Consider the following 20689-nt stretch of genomic DNA (forward strand, 5'->3'; position numbering starts at 1 on the left):
AGTCAAGCGGTTCATAGACGATTGCATCCTAAATACCAGATATCAGGTGCCAAGTAAGTCAGAAATATGTTGTGCCTTATTTTACTTACCTGGCTGAAAATGAACTACAGCTTTTCACATACTCATACACATCATCACGGTATATATTTTAACGTCCATTATAGGCAGGCTGGCTGGAGCAAGATGAGACTTTGTGAGACCAAAAACCACAACCAACCAAAACAAACTGACAGCTCTAACAGGTTTACACTTTTCAAAAGAAAATTTCCTATAATTTCTGGCTCTTTTGTCTGTACTCACAGGGCATGATTTTTCCCACAAATCCATTGCAGTAAAAGAGGTATGTCACACTTTAAGGTGTCCTACACAACTCTACAGGTCCCTTTCTCAGATGTTGCATGAGTGGAACAGGTAACACACCCAGAGTCAACAACCGCCACAAGCACAGAAGCAATGCATGTGGATTTAAAAAGTAGGCTCTTATTCCTTATAACGCTTTCCTTTGAAATTAAAAAAAAAGAAAAAAAAAAAAAAGAAAAAAAAGAAAAAATGACTTAGCCAGTCTGAAAAAGCCATCTCCAAGTTAGGCATTATGACTGCCAAATTAATTACTGACCCTGAATAACTCCTGTTTGCAGGACATTGAGTAATTTACCAGGAGAGTGTAATTTGCAGTGGAGAGTTTCAGGGATATACTCCTGGGGATATTTTTTTGAAAAACAATGGCTATTTAGAGCAATCCAGAGGCAAAATATTTGCTTTTTAGAATGTATCTTTATCAGCTTCTTGGCAGGGATGCTTTAATAATACACAGAGACTGGGATAAACACAATGGGAATAGAAATCTTGGCCCGAGCTCCTTGAGGTTGAACGCTGGCTGTTTTCACATTTATTTGCAAGTCAATTTTGGGAAGCTATTAATGACAAATTTAGCTTTCATTGCTGAAAGCCCCTGGGTTGGAGCAAGCTAATGAAATAAATGGTTACTTTAAAACATTACCTCTCATTTTCTCTTAGGATGTCTTTTCCTTTCTTCCAAGAATAAGTAGGTCTGGGGGAAGCTTTCGGCTTACACTCAATGATTACTTCACCACCCACTTTCACAAGAGTTAACTTTTTCAAGAGAGTTTTGGAAAAGTCTGGACCGACAGCTGAAAGAAAAAAAAACAAAAAACAACACACAATCAGAATTACCTCTGGAAAAGGAAGTCGGGCACATTAGAATATTCCAGAGTTTCTTCTCACCTGTAATTGCTGAATGATCTGCCTTAAAATTTTATTTTTAATACTTTATATTCACAATTTTTGCCTGAAGAGGGTCTTTTATTTTGATGCTATAAAGCTCAGAGACCTTGACACAGCCAGGTCTTGAACCAAGCAAAACAAGGCAAGACTTCAGTAGTCATCAGGGCACAGAGTAGTCTCCAATCATCTGTCTTAGTTTCTCCAGGGCACAAACTTCTATTTTGTGAGAAACAGTCAAATGTTCATTGAGGCAAACACCGAAGCCCTGCAGACAGTCTGCAAACTGACTGCAAGGCAGGCCCCACACGGAGGAGATTGGTTGGCTTCAGATGCCTGCCTCAAAGGATTTTTAATGATTTATTTGATGAGACCAAATGACAGGCAGAGCTTGGAGGAAGCTGCCTCTAGGAAGACCAGAAGGTTTTATTTATATCAAATAGGATTTTTTTTTTTTTTTTTTTCAGTACAGAAAACTCAAAACAAATAGGTGAGGCAGCTTAAGGGTTTTATGAACAGCTCTTGACCTGCTCACTCCATCTTTGCTCACAGGAGTTTGCTCCCAGACAGCCTGGTGGCAGTGAACTCTGCCCAGTCCCTTCTGGTCCCCACAAATTCTCTCCATCCCTGTGCCTTCTGCCATGTCCTCATATCCCCAAGCTTGCAGCTGTTTGCTCATCTTTCTTTCTTGCTGCACCCTGCAAGGTGAGAGTTTAGATCACTGTGCATTGCAACTGCTTGATGCTCCAGAAAATGATCTAAAGCTCACCTGAACCAGCTGGGAGACAAAAACCTGCAGTGTGATACAGAAAGCAAATTCATTTTTCCTACAGCATCTTGCCTTCCTCCATTCTTTTGACTATCATTCCTGCTGCAAAAGAGTTGAATATAAAAAATAATCCTACACTGATAACACGATGGACTTTAGTATCTAATAGATCTGTTCTAAATTCCACTTTTACGGATCAGAGTTCACAAATCTCTGAGGTGTCCTGCCTGCTATGTCTGTTCATAGAGAGCTGATTCATTTTAGCATAAGTGAAAACACATATGTTATTAAAGACTATAAGAGCCACCTGAAAAACAACACCATATATATAAAACATTTCAAAATTAAGGCAGCATCCTGAAGATACAATGCACTCAGACCCAGATAAAGCTTAGCTATAACATATCATAATTAATACATTATTACTGTTTGGATTTTTTTTCAGATGACTGTCCAAAATTTATTGGCAAAATAGATTTTTGAATAATCTTGTTATTTCCATCTCTAAGGATCAGTTTAGACTTTTTTTTTAATATATTTTTTTTCAAGTAACTTTCTACTTACCTGAGATCCTGCCTGTGACAGAGGAGTTACACGATGTGGGTTTTATTCTATGATGGCTGACAAACAAAGTACATATCAAGTGATCAAAACTACTGAAATTTAGGGGTAGGAGGAAAATCTAGTCTGATTCTTATGCAAGGTATTCAGCACTCAGCCACAGACTGAGTCATCCCTACAAAACACCATATCACTAGGAGTTGCAACAGACTTGTTCAGGTGGTGGTACCTTGTGAAACAGCTTCTTGGGTCTATGGGTTTTGTGAAATAGGTCAATTTGCTAAAAATAGAGTTGCTGGTATGAAGACAAGAAAAAAAAAAAAAAAAGGTCTGTTCTACAGGTACACATGCTTATGGATGAGACAGGGATGTATAATGTTGCATCTGAAATTTAGAAACTCTGGGCTCTCTTCTCAGCACTACCATAGCCTCTCTGTGCCACTCCAGGGGTAATGCATTTAATGGCTCCACACCTTGTTTGTAAAATGAGGATTTCAAATTTTTTTTTTTTTTTTTCTCACTCTAGGCCTCTCTCCCCATTTTTTTTCAAACATTTAGCCTGAAAACTCTTCCAGGCAGTGATTGCATTTTACTATATGCTTTTACAATGCCCAGCACAACAGGATTCTGGTTCTAGCTGAAGACTCCAGGCAATATAATTGGCAACAATAATAGAGAAGAATCACTCTGAGAAAAGCTCTGTCTGTAATTTTCCATTTCTCTTTTTCACTTAATTTTGCTATAAGCTTCACTTGCTATTAGTGGTGTTTAATCATTTCAAGTGCTTAACTTCAGGACCTGTTAAAAAAAACATTTTTATACTCAGAAAGATCTGTTTAAAAGCTAACATTTCTCAGTGAGAGCTCAGAATATTGACCTCCTTTGAAAACCCTTGTGAAAAGGAAAACATACTGTTTTTCTTTAAAAATATGCCGAATTAAATCACTGATCCATAGAAATTAATGTGCAGCACACCATTCTGGTACTTCTCATGTGACACACAGAAGCAAGACTGTGTAATCCAGATGAGAAGTCGGCCAACTACAATTTATCCAGCAGGTTTTCAAGAGCAGGCTCTCCAAAGTCATTGCTCTTGGTGCCAACATGGTATCTACATGGGGATGTCCCTTTTACCTCTAAAGCTTGGTGAGGGTAGAAATCACATTCGTTGTAAATACCCCACATTCTCAGTTTTCAGTCACATTTTTCTGTGTGGTGGTTCAGTCTGCACTGAGTGTGCAGAGGACTCTGTCTTGTTATTGTAGGTGTGGTCTTCAACCTGCAGTCCAAAAATGTCAGTGACCATGTTCTCAGGACCAACATCAACACCATTGCTGGTTCAGGGAGACCACTGGGTACTCAGGGCTGCTGGGCCCCTGGAGGGCTGGAGGCACCACTAACATCCCGCACCTTCAGAGATCTGCCTTTCTGGCAAAGGCTCATGTCTCCAGGGGTTTTGAATAGACAGGGAAAGCATCAGGGGGCTTATTTGAATTTCTTCCACGCAGTAACACACCCAATATGTCTTAGTGCTGTGAAGTCTGATTTATTGAACATTATTGTACTTTTCTTGAACAGCAACAATGACAATCTTTCAAATGATTTTTTTTTTTTTTTTTTTTTTCTATCCAGGCATGTATCGCTGCTGATAAAAATGACCGATATTGAAAATGCCATAATCAGAAAAGACCTTGTGCTTTGTTCTTCAGGATAAAGCAGAGAATTATGCTATTGAACGCACACTTTGAAAACAACTAAAGCACTATTTCTGAATTTCAAATTCTATTTGACTCTTCAAAACTACATACGTATTTTGACTTATTGTTTCCTAGGCCTGTCACTCACACACGAGCTTTAAGAGCAACATCTGGGGGTAAGGTGCAGACCTACAGGACAGCTGAAGTTAGCAGGGGCCTTGGAGGTGGCCCAGCCCCAGCTCCTCCCAGTAGAGCCAGCCTGAGCAGGTTGCCCAGGGCTGTGTCCAGCTGGGTGCTGAATATTTCCAAAGATGGAAGTGACACAACCTCTCTGGGCAACCTGTTCCAGCATTTGAAGCAGTAAAATCCAGATTTTATGTTTAAATGGTATTTTCTGTGTTTCGGTTGATGCCTGTTGCTCTTATCTGGGCACTGGGCATCAGTGAGCTGAGCCTGTTTCTGTAATCCTACTGCCTCCTGTAATCCTACTGCTTCCTTACACATCAGTAACACCCCCAGACCTGCCTCCAATAGTTCCCATTAGGTTTTGTTGAGGAAAACAGCTTGTTAATTCAGTAAAGAGTGTGAGTCTGGAGACTTGAATTCTATTCTCACTCAGAGACACATTGGCTGGATTTCACTTTAAGCCTGATTCTAACCCGCTGGAGGAGCTGAGGACTCTCAGTTCACAGGAGCTTCCCCTGATACTAATGGGGAAAACTAGAGTAGGGGTACACAAAACAGGCGGGGCAGGAGCAGTTTTTCTTGGTGAGGGTTTGGGACTGAAGCATCGTGATTGCCGTTTGGATGGTGAAGGGTCTATTCGGACAGAAGGGTTTTCAACATCTCCTCAGGACAGTCCGTCTCTGCAGCCCACGAGCAGGCAGCTACTGTCCAGTGTGCTTTGAACTGGGGCAATACGTGGGTGTCTCCACAACATGTTTCTAACAGCAAGAGGTGAGTGAGCTTGCCAGCTCTCTGTGCTCAGTTACCTGGATGAATATGAGAATACGGGATCATGTAAAGAAATCTGTTCTCTATATATCTGCTTTCTCAAGTTTTCATTTTATGCTCTATTTAAAAACAACTTGCCATAAATCCTCAGCAGCACTTCTGCTTCAGACACCAAAACTTGGCAGAACCAGTTTGGGTTAAAGCTGTGCCAATTTTGGAGGGTTGTAGCACTCAGGAAAGTAAACTTACCTATGACACTGAGTTCTGCACTGGCAAAAATGATGCCATGTCTGTTTTCTGCTGCACACTGATACATCCCGGCGTCCGACAGGCTGACGTTTGCTATCGTCAGTGAGCCCTGCTCTATCTGAACTCTGCCCTGTAGGAAACAGTGAAACAAATAAAGAAGTGAGTAAGGAGATCCCTCCTTGGAATATATCCCCAGCAGCAGTTGTGCCATACTGCATGTCCAGGTAGACAAAGAAAGGTAGGGGCAACAGGAAAAAATTGCATGCTCCAATCTATTTGTCTGCCAACTAAATTCTTGTCAGGTTACATACTATGTGGAAAAAAAACAATACAGTAGTTGGTAAATGCAATTTAAATTGGAGGACTTTCCCTTGACTTCTCATTGATTTAATACCCAAACCATTTAGATTAATCTCCCTTTCAAGTAAGTAAACTTGAATAAAAAATTGCACTTTTGTTCCATGGTGGCATATCAGAGCCAACCTCATTCTTTAAAGCGATGGCATTACAGGTATATAGGGCAATGAAGGTCTGGAAGACTGGTTGCCATCTTAGCTGGTACAATGGGAAATATTTTTAATCCTCTGCATTTTCTTGAAAAGAGTATAGTTGTTAATAATTTAATGATCCTTTTCTTTGTATCAGCCACTAACGTGATTTAAGTACAAGACCATCTGCTAGTGACCAGCATGAAGCAAGTAAAATTAGTGTGTGGAACAAAAGACCACAGTATCATTTGTCAGCCTAAGGATATGGAGCTCATGTTATCAATTTTAATAAGTAAAGCAAAGTGTTCCCTCCCTTCCCAAGAGTTTCACCATTAAAAAAAATAGTAATATAAAGAGCTATTGGCCTTCTACTTGGCCGTAGGGTGGAAATTTAATGTTTGTGCAATCTTTGTCAGGGTTTGATCAAATCTGAGCAGCCATGTTCTTTCACAGTAAGTGAAGGGGAAAAATGCAGTTTACTGTGAAAGCAGTGCTTTAGTAATTTGTTTAGTTTGTCATTATAATTGAGGCAATCACAGGACTGAGCAATTCCCCTTGGTGGTTTGAGGACGCTCTTGCTCTGCTCCTATAGACCACCCATCTAGGCAGCTCCTCGTGTCCCTGGCAGGAGGGCCGGAGGAATGGGAATGCTGCTAGAGACCAGCAGAAATGGTTTCAGTAGCAGCTGAAGTTCACCTGAAAACCATAAACTGAAAAAATGAATCCATGTCCACCCACAGTCCCACTCAGCCTTTCCCACTTTCTCACATGCATGTTTCTGCACTTAGATTTGCACTGTGGATCCTTCATTTCAAGGAGGAACTTGAAACTCACAGCTATCGTACATGCTACGTCATTAACAACAACTCTCTTGAAGCCAACATCTGCCCAAGAGAAAGGATGGGGCATCTCTGTATCCTCCAGCCCAGGACCTCAATTCCATACAAAGGCATCCACCAAGCATGGCAAGGAATTGCCTACAGAGCATGGGGATTTCAGAACACTGCCATCACTTCCATTTCTATTCCAAAAGTAATAAAATATGCACAATGAGAGCCACTCCAACAGTGCCTACCTGGGGCAGCAGTGGCTCCCCGTCCTTCAGCCAGCGGTACGAGGGCTTTGGCCTCCCGCTCGCACGGCACTCCCAGAAAACACTTTCCTCGATGGCTGCGTGTGCATCGCTGATTTTCTGAATCCAGTTGGGCTGAGCTGCAATGCAGAAGGAATGAATAAAACCTCACATCTGCAAACAATAGCATGCTTTTCAGAATGCAAGCGAACAACCATACACCTTTATCATCACATTTAAAGGGTTGGATTTAAAAACATGCTCACTAACCCTGAGGATTCTTTTTATTTTTTTTCCTGAGTTCAGTTCTAATTCCTGAAGGGTAGCACATGCAAGATCAGAACCTTCTCTCCTAACTTTCATTTTAAATAAAAACATTTAATGAAAAAGGAGCAGCTTCAGAAACACAGATCATCATCATCATCACCACCACTATATCAAAACAAAGCAATGGTTCACATGCTGCCCCAGTGGAATAGATGGCATTGTTGGACCACTGAGCCTTCAAAAAGAGACATTTAGTATTCAACTAAAACAAACAAACAAAAAAAAAAAAAACAAAAAAAAAAAGTAATTTACAGCTATCTCTGCACTGAAATTAAGATTATACACGGAACTTTGGCCTGCATGGTTACAGCACAAATTCAGGTACAAATAATATATTCTTAGACTTTTTTTTTAGATGTGGATGAGATCCAAGGAATACTGTCCTATGAAGATCTTCCATGTATATGAAAAACTTTTTGGAGTTGATAATTATATTGATGACATTGAAGAAACGTATTAACCCCACAAGCAGATATTGGAGATAAATTTTAGAATTTGATTAAAAATGGTGCTGGTAGTTTTCAGACATTTATGTAGTTATATTTTTAGTTATGTTTTACATATTATTATTGGAGTTTGTAGTTGTTTGTTTTAACATATAGCTTAAGTTTAGCCAGACCCCACATGCAGATCAAAATTGCCACTTTTTGGAGAACACGCAGAACCTCTTTCTTATGTTACCTTCACAAACCGCATGCTAGATTTATCTACAATACATTTCAGAAAATACCATTAAAAAAAAAGAAAAAAAAGAGAGAGAGAGAGGGGAGGAAACAAAAAAAAAATAGTGAGTTCAGTTTTTTTAGTGGTCATTTGCCCTATTTTGAAGTAAGAAAATCTGAGAGACTTAGTAGGAAGATATAACCAGCAGAGGTCTCCAAGAACCTGATTAATCCCCTTTCACATGTAATCAGATAAAAAAAATTAAGATTACTCCAAGAGAAAAAAAAAATAATTATATTTCCTTTGGACAGAAATAGGGACCAGAAAAAAAGATCTGAAAGGATAAATTAAAAAACGTTATATGAAAATGCTAAGTTGAACTTAGTTGGTATGACTATACCTAAACTATTGGCATGTCTACCATTACGAGATGCTGGATATACACTCTCAGAGAGCTCAGTGCCTTTTAAAACTGTTCAGACTGCGACAGATGTGTGCCTAATCCCACATCCACCTCATTGCATGCTTCCCTTCTCACTGTATCTATAAACAACAAAGCGCAGAAGAAAGAGGAAGAACATTGCACAGAATCTTAAATAAGCCACAAGAAATATTCCAAGGGACTTGTAAGAAAAGCAGAAAGGCAAACTGAACATAATGACAATGCCAGAGCAAGAGAAGGAGCTGAAAAGGAGAGGTGAGTGGTGCTTGCTTCTCTGACCGCCCCTTCTGCCCTGTAGTATGTTAAGCTTGTTTATTAACCGTATCTGAAGACATATGAAAAGGAAAGCCTTTAAATGCAGGAAGATGAAAGTCAGCTCTGTCTTTTGGAGTAAGAACTTGAACAATTCCATTGAGCCAAGACACCCTGTGCTACTCCGCAGGTTCACTGGCTCAAGGACATTTGCAAATTACTCATGAGTCTCCATATTTACTATTCTAATAGCATCTAACTCATGATTTTGAAAAGAGTCTTATGATATCATAAAAAGAGCTCGACAAAACCACACAGACCCATTTGCCTTTCTGCAGTACTGTTTTACTGATTTCCCACAAGAAAACAAAAAAGCAGACAAAACAACTGAAAGGAACCTGCAAAGCTATAAAACGCATAAAAAGCACAGTGGGCTCTACAGCATATAAATGTAAGCTATGTAAAAAGAAAGAAAACAGAAAAACCCTCATGTGAGGAGCAAAGAGGACTTAATATTTATCCTTATTTCAGTTCAATACTGATCCTCATTGCAGGCAATCAGGCTCCCCGACTAAGGCAAGTTCTTACTCAACCCAGTGAAAGACTCGTGCCCATCCAGTCCTTCATTTACAGAGTGCAGGTTACAGTTGTGAAATCCCACCCTACAGAACTGTGCGGTGATTCAGACCCATGGTGTTGGAAATGCTGGGAGCCTGTGGGCAGCCCATTCGCTGCAATGCACGTGTGGCACCTGCGAGCCATGGGCTCACACCACGGTTCATCCTTTCCAGTTATTTAACCTGGTTAAACTTTCTATCCTACAGCTATTTATGTTGCAGATGAGTACGGAACAAGCCTATTAGGTCAAAAAAAAAAAAAAAAAAAAAGCTCAGAGAAAACTGGAGGAGCCCTTTGTTTCCCAGGAACTTAGTTCTCTGCTGCTCTTTGGGAGACATTTCTAATTAGGTCAACCTCTCCTTTGAACAGCTCATTTCAGAGAATACCAGACATGCTCTTGACTTAATATTGAGTAATACACAAGGGTTGGTCCATGGAGCAAATGCGTTTGAGCCACCAAATGAGAGTTGCCATAATATAATGAAATTTGACAGCCTCCCATTGGGGATCATACCAAGACACGGTAATGTGCCACAAGATTTCAAGCACGATAATTAAAATAATTCAAATAAGGGTATGAATCAGCTCTATACTACATTTCCTGGTATAGGTGCATTGTTCAAGATAACTTTTTTTTTTTTTTTTTTTTTTTAATTTAATGACTGACAGCAGTGTTCTTGAAAAAGTCTTTCATTTAATTTCTGTGGTGCTGAGCAAAGAGAAATTCTTCCGTGTGATGGGACTAGACATATGGCCGTATTAGGGGTAGTTTGTTACAGGTTTTGGTTGGAAAGGTCCTGGAGGAAAAGTCTGATATGAAAGAAAAAAACAAACATAGAAGTTGATAAGAATTCATCTGAGTTGCAAAGAAAAGTCATATACTCAATCTATAAACCGGAAGAAAAAGCTTAAAATATAAACATGGCACTTGCATAATTATAGTTTATAGGAGAAATATTCCCCTCATAGGTGATGAGAGCTGCCTGGAATGGGTACTGAAGTGGACAAAAGAATAATGATAAGTATGGGTTAAAAAACCCAAACCACAAAAACCAGCAACCTTTTTCACTTAGCCTTTGAAAACATAAAGTGGGGCATTTTAAACCAGGTGATTACAGAATTATGCCCAAGTATACTCTTGCTTCTTCAAGAGAAAAGAGTCTAGAGCAAGTCTGTTCCCTATAGCAAACTGAGAAGCAAAAGTAGGCACTGGGAATCTGGACCGGAAATCACTTCCTGAAAGACGTTTGAAAATGAAATGACACAGCCGATGATGATGCATCATATCAGAAATAAGAAACAAAACCAAGGAGTTATGGGAGCGATGTAAGAAGTAAAACAGAAATAAATCTGTAGGACTTGTTATGCTCCTGCGAGTTCAAAACAGCCCAAAAGACTAAAGCAAATGAGGTACTAATACATACACAGAATCCAATTCTTGGTCGGTGTATATTGATTTCAGTGTTCCTAAGCCAATTTATAGCAGCTGATGACCTAGAGCAGGCTGTGTAATTCATCATTAGTGGCAGATGAAGGGCTGAATGACTGTCCATTACTCTATCTATTCTGAGGAGATTGAGACTCAGCCCAGGATCAGAAATGCCTGAAGACCAGAAAGCCAAGCATAAGAAATAAGAAAAACAGATGGGAGAAATACATGAGTAATTAAAAATAAACGATACAGCCAGTGTATAAAGTTTGTGCAGACAAGTGCACGCGTCATCGTGGTCCAAATGGGGATATAGCTTCTGTAAACAACACCCATATGGCCCCAATTTGTTGTCATTCCCAACGATCGCAGGAATGTGAAACCAGACTTCAAGTTACCACTTTTTCTCTTCTCTTCCTTTCCTCCTCTTAATCTCTTCCTCCTGACCTCTGCTGCCAACTGAGGACTATTTGAAATCCATACAAGTCTCAAACGTGCAAAACTGCCCCCCCGAAGTCATTTGCTTGAATGTCACATCAAAATCATCTCCCTTCATCTGCCTGTGGCCAATACGACTGCTTGGGCAGTTTGTCTCCTTTCTGTCTTTCTAGAAGACTGACCATAATTCACCAGCTGAAGAGCTCTGTTTATTACTAAAATATTAAGTATCAGAGGAAAAGAAACAAAGGAAAGAATTCAAAGGAACTAATCTAGCTGATAAAAACTACTTAAATTGTCCCTTACCTGTATTTAATTCCTGTTCTATAAGCTATTCTGCACCATTGCATGACTTTTTCCCAATTTATGTCAGGCACCAAAAGTCTGTGTGTATTACAGACACGTTCATACAGACCAGACCTCAGGGATTTATTTATTTTTAATCACTGATGCTCTAGACTGTAGTGACCCAGGAGAATAAGGAAGATGCGGGTATTCTCTGAGTAGCCTTCACTTCATTTCTTATACCTGCTTTAGCCTCTCACGATGAAGAGCTATATTTAGAAGGCAAAATGACAGTAATTTGAGCACTTTTTCTGAATCTCCTAAAAATTGATTTATCTTTAAGCAGGTTTCCAGCTATCCCTAGGAAAAGGGGAAGTAGAGGAGAGAGATGCCTGCTGTCTGTGCAGAAAGCCCTTACTTCCTTCAGGCAGCACATTATTCAAAACTCAGAGTTATTTCATCCTGCATGAAAGTCTGAGAAAACACACATTCTGCTGGCAGGAGGGAAGCCATCCTCATCCAGAGCACTGCTTTTCCCCTGGGAGAGTGCAACCAATGGAGATGGGCACTGCAGTGATTGCTCCCACAGCCAGCTGCAGCTTGCAGAAAGGATGGATTTGGCTGCTGTCTGGTCTTTAAATGGTGGTTAACCAAGAGTTAAATTGGCACAGTATTCAGTAACAACATGAGATTTGAGAACTTTAAATAAAATGAACCTGGAGATGCTTGAAGGTGAGAACTTGATTTCTAATATATCTACATAACGGGTAGCAAACTAGGTTTTCTAGTGAGGCATGTAAATTATAACTAATAATAACATATACTTGTGCTATTTATGTTAATTTTCTTGTATTTTATCAGTACAGTAACTCATATTATTTCAAGTGTTTTTGATTTTTTCCAGCAAGTTATTTGTTATCTGGGGCCTAAATGGAGTAGGGACATACAACTCCCTGATCTTCACTTATGCAATTTTCCTTTTCAGACCTCTAACAACAATGAAGAACACAATGTGATTTACATTTGAACTTGTTTTACAGAGTGGCATAAAGTGGCTTCAGCACAAACAAAACACAGGCTCACTCATGAAAGGGGGACCCTTTTCAGTGTAAAATTAAGGAGCCACATAAATTCCTGGTGGGACTTTGATTTCAGAAATATTTAATCTGAAAAGTGGTCCAGCCAATTAAATGGTTTCTTCCCAGCCAATTAAATGGTTTCCCAGCCCTGATGGAAGGCTTTAAGCACCACGATGAGTGGCAGCAGCAACACTTTACAGGTTCCTTGGGGCTGTGCATTTGCCTACTGCCTCCTGCCCTACACTCAAAACAACCCTTGGGTTTGCAACTCTCTGACAAAGGAAGATCTGAATAAAATAGGACCTGGGAGACTTAACATCAATGAAACACAATGCTAACAAATAATCTTCTTTTCAATACTGGTTTTATGAAAGAAAAGGAAACTCCTTTTTAACATAGCTAGCTAAGGTAATGTTTATGGTAAATTTGGAAAAAAAATCACCATGACGTTGCTTTCTGCTCAGGATATAAATCTGAGCCTCATGGAGGGCTGAATTGAAAATTCATGAATTGAAAATTAATGAGCAGCCAGATTAAAAATAGAATCAGGTCAATGGAAGCACTTCCGAAATGCTGGGATCAGAACAGAGCTGGTGGTGTGGTGAGCCCTGGCCGGCAGGCACCGTGCAGGAGCCATGGTCCGCGCAGTCAGCATCGTGGCACAACGTGCCCTTATGGCAGCTACAATATGGGTGGAAATACGGAAGGCTTGGCTTCCAGTTGAATTTGCTGGAGCTCAGGAGCTGATTTCAGGTACATGGTATCAGGTTAAGAAGGCAGTCAGAACAAGAGAGTCTTACAGCAAGCAAGAATCCAAGTGATATGTCATTCAGAGTTATAATAGTCAGGAAAACAGGTATAAGTCACTGTAATTGCATTAACACTAACATGTTTTCTGTCATATAGGTCTATCTATCAAGTAGGACATGTAGCACTCAGAACAAATGCTGTAGGAGAACAATAAAGTACAGCCTATTGTAGGGGCTCAAAGCAGAGAAAATGGAGGAAGAACAGATCTTGCACATTTAATTAACCTTTCCTGCTGCAACAAGAATGTCAAACAACTTTCATGTCACTGATATGCTAACAGAGGAAAAAATAAACATTGATACAAGAATGAAATACAACAGAAGTCAACCTTTCCTGACAACTTCCAGTAGCACTGAAAGAAGTTGACAACACAAGCAGGGCTGGGTTATCTGCAGCAAGCAGGCAAATTTGAATTTCATTTTCTTTTTCTTCTCTTTTTCTTTTTTTTTTTTTTTTTTTTTGCTTTTTTTTTCTTTACTAGGCACAGAGGCAGATAACCAGGTTGAAAAGAGTAACACTGTTAAAGCCAGATTTTAATCTCCAGGGCAGACGCTGTGACAGAGTGTGTCCCTGTGCAGCACTGCACGTAAGCCCCTGCCTGATGTTCCACATCACACACTCCAGAGCATTTCCTGCTCCGAGCATCAGCCCCCAACCCACCAAAAGCAACTGGTGTAGCTCTGCCAACATTGCTGTTATATTTCCGTAATGACATAATACTTCTCAGTTTTAAAAATAAAAATAGCTTTCATTCAGCCTCAACTATTTATATGAAAAGTCTACAGGAAGTTGCTTTCTTTAAAAAAAAAACCAAACACTGCTATGTGAAATTCAAAAGCCTAGCTTGCAGAAAGGGAGTTTTGTTAAAAAACAATTTGTTTTCAGTAATAAATGGCTGCCAAACACAGGCTATCCTTGAAAACTGGGTATTTACAGACCAACATCTCATCATTCTGAAGACAAGCCTGGTATTTCAGTCTATTATCTTTAAAAGCAGTAATTAGCAGAGATCATAGGCTAACACTCCCCTGTATGAACCCTCTGCTTACATGAAGAAAAGAGGACGTAAAGATGGTTCCCCGCATTACGACCACCAGAGAGGGGACACTGATCTTTCCATGAAGCCTTTAGCTTCTGTGCTGAAACAGTGTGAAAATCGACACAAGCCATGGTGGCAGCATTTGTGTATGATCTGCTGTCCACCAGAAACGGGATGGGACTGGGAAATTTCACTTGGTTAATTAGATTGTAATCTAACGTTTGCTCCATTAGGAGTCCACCAAAGGCTTGATTTACTGCAGCCTTGGCTCTGGGCTGAGCAAAACTGTACAACTGATGAGACTTCATTTACTGTCCACATGGGAAAAATCAAGAGAAACATGCAATTTTTTATTATCTGAAACAGCAATCCTCAAACCATTTTAATTAAAAAGGAAAAAACAGTTTGAATCAACCCCAAATTCTTTCCTTAACATGAAAGATTTCACTTTGTTCTTGCTATTTAACCCTTTTGTAACATTGCCTCATTTTGTTTTAGCCAACTATAAGTGAAGAAATGAAATGGAAGCTCAAAAAAATATATCGGATTTCAAAATTAAATATGTCTTTTAGAAATATTTCCAGTTCTAAAATTTCCAGTTCTAAAATATCCGTCTCATAGGAGCAGGTGTAGAAAGCCTTTAGGTGGGCCTGACTGCAGGCTCTGACATGGTTAATACCTTAATTCCAGGCTGTGCAACCACTACCAGAAACCCATTCTGCAAGCAGTCTTTAATTGGTTATACACAATTAACATTTATTAACACAAGCTGGGAACGACACCTATAGTGTGGAGCGACACATGCATAATAAATCACAAGCTGTAACCACCACCATGCTCCACCAAAATCCCTGCTCTTTACTCGCGGCCATGAGAAGGCAAATGAACCGTTTGCAAGTGTTTTCTGCATGTTACCATGCCAATGTCCTTAGAGCGATGTGTTTTTGTTATCCAGCAACTTTGATTCCCAATCAATATGTGCTATTCAGACAGGTTTTATTCCAAATTACACCCTTTTTGAGATGCGTTGTTTGTAAAGGAAAGTCATTTTAAAAATATCCCCCAAAATGATATTCTCACAAAATATTTACTGCATATTGCATCTGATATAATAAAACCACCTAAAATCAGACAGTCTGCTTACCATAAAATATCAGCTGTCCTCGTGCCACATTTTTCCCTCTCACATTTTCAGCTACACACTCATAGAGTCCAGCATCTTCTTGCTGAAAATTTGGGATTTCCAGAAGCCCACTTGATCTGTGTCTCCTAGCTTTTCGGGGTATCTGTTTCCCATCTGCTCTCCTCCAGCTGATTGTAGGAACTGGGCTAAATGAGAAAAACAAAGCAAAATAAGATTCATAATAAAAGCTACAGGTCTTGTCCTGATAGCATCTTGTCTCGTCAACTTGAAACTGCTTCATGTTTGAAGATGATGAAGACGTGGCCAGTCTGAAGACTCTGTGAAGGATCTGGAGCAATTTTAAGTCGGGTGCCTTGTATATACTTTATATAAGTATATGCATACCAATGGTGTATTGCTCACATAGTCTTAAAAACAGGAGACTATGTTATAAAAGTGATGTTTAGACAAAGTTGAATTTGGGTTTCTGCTGTGACAATACATCAATTTTCTTACCAATCCCACGTTTTCATTTTGAAAGTGCTGCTAGTGCTTACTCAAGAACCAGAATGTGTTTTAGGTCTCGCATGAGACCTCAGAAGTAAAATGTACAACCACATCTTTACAAAATAACTTATATCTTCTCTCCTCCTTGAGAGTTTATGTTTTTGTTGAGTAAAGTTGCTGCTCCCCAAGTCCTCTGTCTGTAACGAATCCTGAAAATAAGTAACTCCTGCTGCGGAAAGTGAAGGATTAGCAAACTTTGCAAACTCCACAGCACTATGAAAGTCAGAAGATGAAGAAATAACGGTGGATAATAACTTACTTTCCCAGGGCAAAGCACTCCAGTTTCACCGTTGTTCCTTTTGCAGATGGAACCGTTTCTGGGAACTGCACTTCTATTTTCGGCTCATACTCCCCCATCACCCCTGCAAACATAAAAGAGACACTAAGACTGGGCTGAAGTTTTGCAATAAATCCGCAAGTGTTTCTGTGCTGAGCTCTTCTCTACATCATTACTTGCCCAATTAATCCATTCATTTTAAACATGGCCCGTTGCTAACAGCCGTGCAGTGTGGGCTCTTTTCCCATTTACTACCAGAGGAAAATCAGAACCAGCGCTCCACACCATCTGCCAAAGATTAACATTTCTTCATGGCTGTGTTACTTTTGACTTTTGAATATTCATGGATTTTGCAGGTAACTTGCGGAATAAAAGGAAGCAATAATAAGGGAGGTTCACCACCTTCTAGAAAATGAAATGCGGAACAAATGCCATTAGAAAAAGTTTTAAAAGTATTGGAGGTAATCAAGGCTTCTATTAACTTCAAGGAGTTAGAGGCACAGAGACCATACACTCCTTGGGCAATTTCTTCATATTTACTGCCCCAGTAAACCACATATTGTGGCAGCCTCTTCACCAAATTGTGTTAGAAAAATTGTGCACATAAAAGGGCCATTACACTCATGATAAATCACTCCGCTTCTTGTCACTGTACTGTCTTAAAACCTGCACATATAATTTCACCAATAGTGATTATCAGCTAATTGATGATTGCAGGTTAAATCCCAACTGTGGGGCGCTGCTGGGGCACCCAGGGGCAGCAGGGTTGGGTATGGTGGCTGTGGCTGCAGCGCTGTCTCCCTGTGTTGCAAGGAGGTGGCGAGAGAAGCCTTTTGGCTTTACTTTTTTTCACAGTTAGAGAGGCTTGAAGCTGAAAATGCTCACTCTGAGGCTTACATCCAATCTCTCTTTACGTGGTAACCTGTGCAACGCCTGCTTTGGTGCACTAACAAGTCACATCAGCGTTCTTCAACCTCGTTCTTTCACTGCTACGTTGCACAAAGAGCAGCTGCTGCACAAAGTCAGCCATCCAAATGAAATGCATTTGTTAAAGATATGAATGCTCTCTCTGTACACACGCCCTGGCAAGCTCATACAGCAGGAAGCCTGTGAGTCTGTGTTAGCACTCCGGCGCTTACCGATCACACAGAAAGGAATCACGGAGCACGATCCCCATTAGCCCTTGGCACATTAACAGCGTAGCCCTGAAGGGCTGGAAGTATCCAGGGCTATTGAGGAAGAGCCTCTCTGTTCTCCTGACTGTGAATTTACCAAATTTTGCCTAAATTTCTCCACATTCCACACTAAACATTTGCTGGGAGAGCTCCAGCCAGGACATGGAGCAGCTATTGCCTGGCTGTTCCCAAGAGCAGGGCTGCGCGTGTGAATGTTTGCCAGAACAGAACTTTTTGGCAGTTACTAACATTTATTGAGATCTTTTCCCAGAAGAACACTTCCACATTGTGCAGTGAAGACCATAGTCTGGCAGAGGAAGAGCTTTTGAGGAAAGCATGACCAGGTGCAGCCATTTTCCTTGCTTTGGCAGACACTGACTTTCAAGTGCTCAGTGGGGACTCCCTTGAAGAGCTGAGCACCTCCCGCAATCACACTCCCCAAGAAGAGCTCCTCAGTGCCCGTGACAGCCCGTCCCCCCCCAAACCAACCCAGGGGCTGCACCAGCAGCGAGCTGAGAGGTGGGAGACACCTCACAGGGCAAGGAACGTGGTGGATGCTCCACAGGAGCAGTCTGCCTGCAGCCAAAGCCAGACACGCTACGTACTTAATCCAGTCCTTAAAAAGCAAAAGCAACAAGAGCAATTCTTTATTCTTCCCTCCCTTCACTCCTAAAGTGATAATTTGGCCCCCTTATGCAAAGTAGTCTGTAAAATATCACTTGACACTAACGGGCTATTTAGGAAATTAAGGCACAATGTATTATTAATACATTATTCACCCGACAGATCAGGAGGGGGGAATGAGGAATGGGAGGGAGAGACAATGGCTTTCTTTTTTTTTCCCCTTCTCTTTCTTCCTTGTTCCTGTTTCCTTGCCTGCGGTTGGAGCAGGAAAGCTGTGACCCTGAGGGGAGAATCGCAGGGCAGAGGTGGGAGGGCTGCCTGGGGCTGCAGGGCACCGGCCACAGTCACTGCTCCCCGCAGCGCCAGCCCCTGCTGCTTTCTCGTACAGCAAGGAACCAGCTAGTTTAGCAGCATTACTGCTAACATTACAACACCAACCACTTCAAAACCAGGACCTGTACCAGGAAAAACCACCAGGCTCCCACTGCAGCTCTAACCTACCTGTAGCTATCGGGTGTGCTGCAAGCCCTGTCTTCTCTGCATTAAAGAAAAAACATCAGGGCACAGAAGACATCTCTATACTGAATCCAAGCCCATTTTCACACGGACAGCTCTTATTTTTCCTGCTGTTCCTGGGTGAGTTAACATCTGACTTAGCATTGCAGGTGGAAAGCAGAGGGGAGAAAATAAAAGACTAAAATAGACCCAGGTTTGTAGCTTGGAGAATGTTTTCAGTGTCATGACACATCAGATGTTGTACGTGTTTGCAGTTCAGAGGATTTCATATTTTTCTCCCAATTTCAAGGCTTAAAAATGTGCTTTTGGATGAGAGTTCCAGGAACTCAGAAGCAAGCTCATTTGTCTGAGGAAATGATATGCATTTCCTGACAACACCTGTGAGATGTTAAAGTTTAATTGGCCCATACAGCTGCTGCTGATGGTAATTTCATTCTGGGTCTATTGTGGCACTTTCTCACTATTACTGTTTTAATTTTGATGTAAAACTCCAAAGTGCATTTTTAAAGAGTAGAAGCAAAGCACTGGAAAAGCACTGCTGTGGCACCAGGGACTGCCACGGAGAGGTGCCAGACAACTGGTTTGGCCATTCATGTTTCAATCCTTTTTCTGTCTGAGCTGCACTGGTGAGGCACTCCTAGCCTTACTTCAGGCATCAGGACCATTTGCAGCCCTCGGTGCCATATATATTTAACTACTCATTATATTGCCCAGCACAGAAATAGTGCAGAGAGCCGTTTCTCTGCAACCGGCTGATACCACCAGGACAAACTGCTGCCAGAGCACCCGTGGAGATTCAAGCCGAAACCTGACCTCAAAGCCTGGGGAACCCTAGAAAACCATAACATCCCTTTCTGCCTTTTACATGGTGTGAAAGTGGGGGAGAACAGAAAGCAGCTCCTTCAGGACAACAGTGCAAAAGGAGGGTGCTGGCATGAGAAAACAATAAAACACTGGGGAGTCCTCAGTGGTTCCTGCCCCAAGCCTAACCTACATGATCAGGAGGCTGCAGGGATGCTCTGCGTTGCTGAGCAGCCCAACCTCTGACCTTTTCCCACCATATTTATCACTGTCCAATAACTTCTGGTGCCAGGAACAGAGAGCTTGGGCCAACGGTGACCAAGACCTCTGCCTCAGCATGGTTTGCTCCCACTACCCTTCCTCTATGATATTTACCTCCCCAAGGAGGAAAAGCTGTTTGGGGATAACTAATGGGGCAAGAGGCAATGTCTGTTCCCACAGCAGCAGGAGAGGAACCTGGTTCCTGTGCCTCTGGTTACAAAAGCACTGCAAACGACATCAAGAGATCTGCAACTGCAGAGCCCTGCAACTGCAAACAAGCAGAAGAGAAGCAGAAAGGCACAGGTGGGGGATGCAATCTGCCTGTAGGATCTGGTTTCATCCCATACACCTGTATCTTTCCCCTGTACAGATTACAGCTCAAAAGCCTGCTATTGTAAAGCAAGCTGTGCTTTAAAAAACGCACTGAAAAGCTGTTTTTCCAGGGTGATTAAATTCAGGCAAAATACCCATGACTAAGATGGCAGGTATTCAGCATACAAAACCCAAATGATTCACAACAGAGTCTAGAAAAATTACTGCTGTACGTTGAAAAAGAAATATGGAAAAAAAACTCAGCGTTGTGGCAGGGGAGATTTCAGCCCAGCTCCTGCAGAAGCGAGCTGCTCTGGGTGGACAAGGACTGCTGGAATGATGGAGATTTGGAGTGCTGCCACTGAACGAGTACCCACCATGTAAGTCTTATAAATATCTCCTATAGCAACTGAGTTTCTTAATAGTGAGCAATGTAGAGTTGGCTGAACTGTGAACGTCCAAACTCTAATTTCTTCCTCATCTAAGGAGGGGGAGTGAGAGAGCGGTTGTGGTGTTTAGCTGCCTAGCATGGTAAAACCACCACACTCTGGAATTGAGAATTTTTTAAGTTTTTGAGTGAGAGATTATCATATGCACGTATGGAAAGTCTCCTCCTTTT

The 20689-nt window shown here is 41.2% G+C and overlaps 1 protein-coding gene across 3 annotated transcripts in view; it reads right to left on the reverse strand.

Moving 5' to 3' along the window:
* The window catches only part of LOC311441873 (contactin-4), a 297643-nt gene that overhangs the window by 53828 nt on the left and 223126 nt on the right, over positions 1–20689 (reverse strand). For all 3 annotated transcript variants that reach the window (XM_084530449.1, XM_084530447.1, XM_084530448.1), the window contains exons 8-12: positions 16364–16466; positions 15559–15743; positions 7036–7172; positions 5473–5602; positions 1001–1151 (exon numbers count right to left, since the gene is read on the reverse strand). In XM_084530449.1, the coding sequence (XP_084386575.1) occupies positions 1001–1151; positions 5473–5602; positions 7036–7172; positions 15559–15743; positions 16364–16466 (706 nt within the window). The remainder of the gene's footprint in view (positions 1–1000; positions 1152–5472; positions 5603–7035; positions 7173–15558; positions 15744–16363; positions 16467–20689) is intronic.

Source organism: Aythya ferina, assembly GCF_964211825.1.
Source record: "Aythya ferina genome assembly, chromosome: 10".
Taxonomy (NCBI): Eukaryota; Metazoa; Chordata; class Aves; order Anseriformes; family Anatidae; genus Aythya; species Aythya ferina.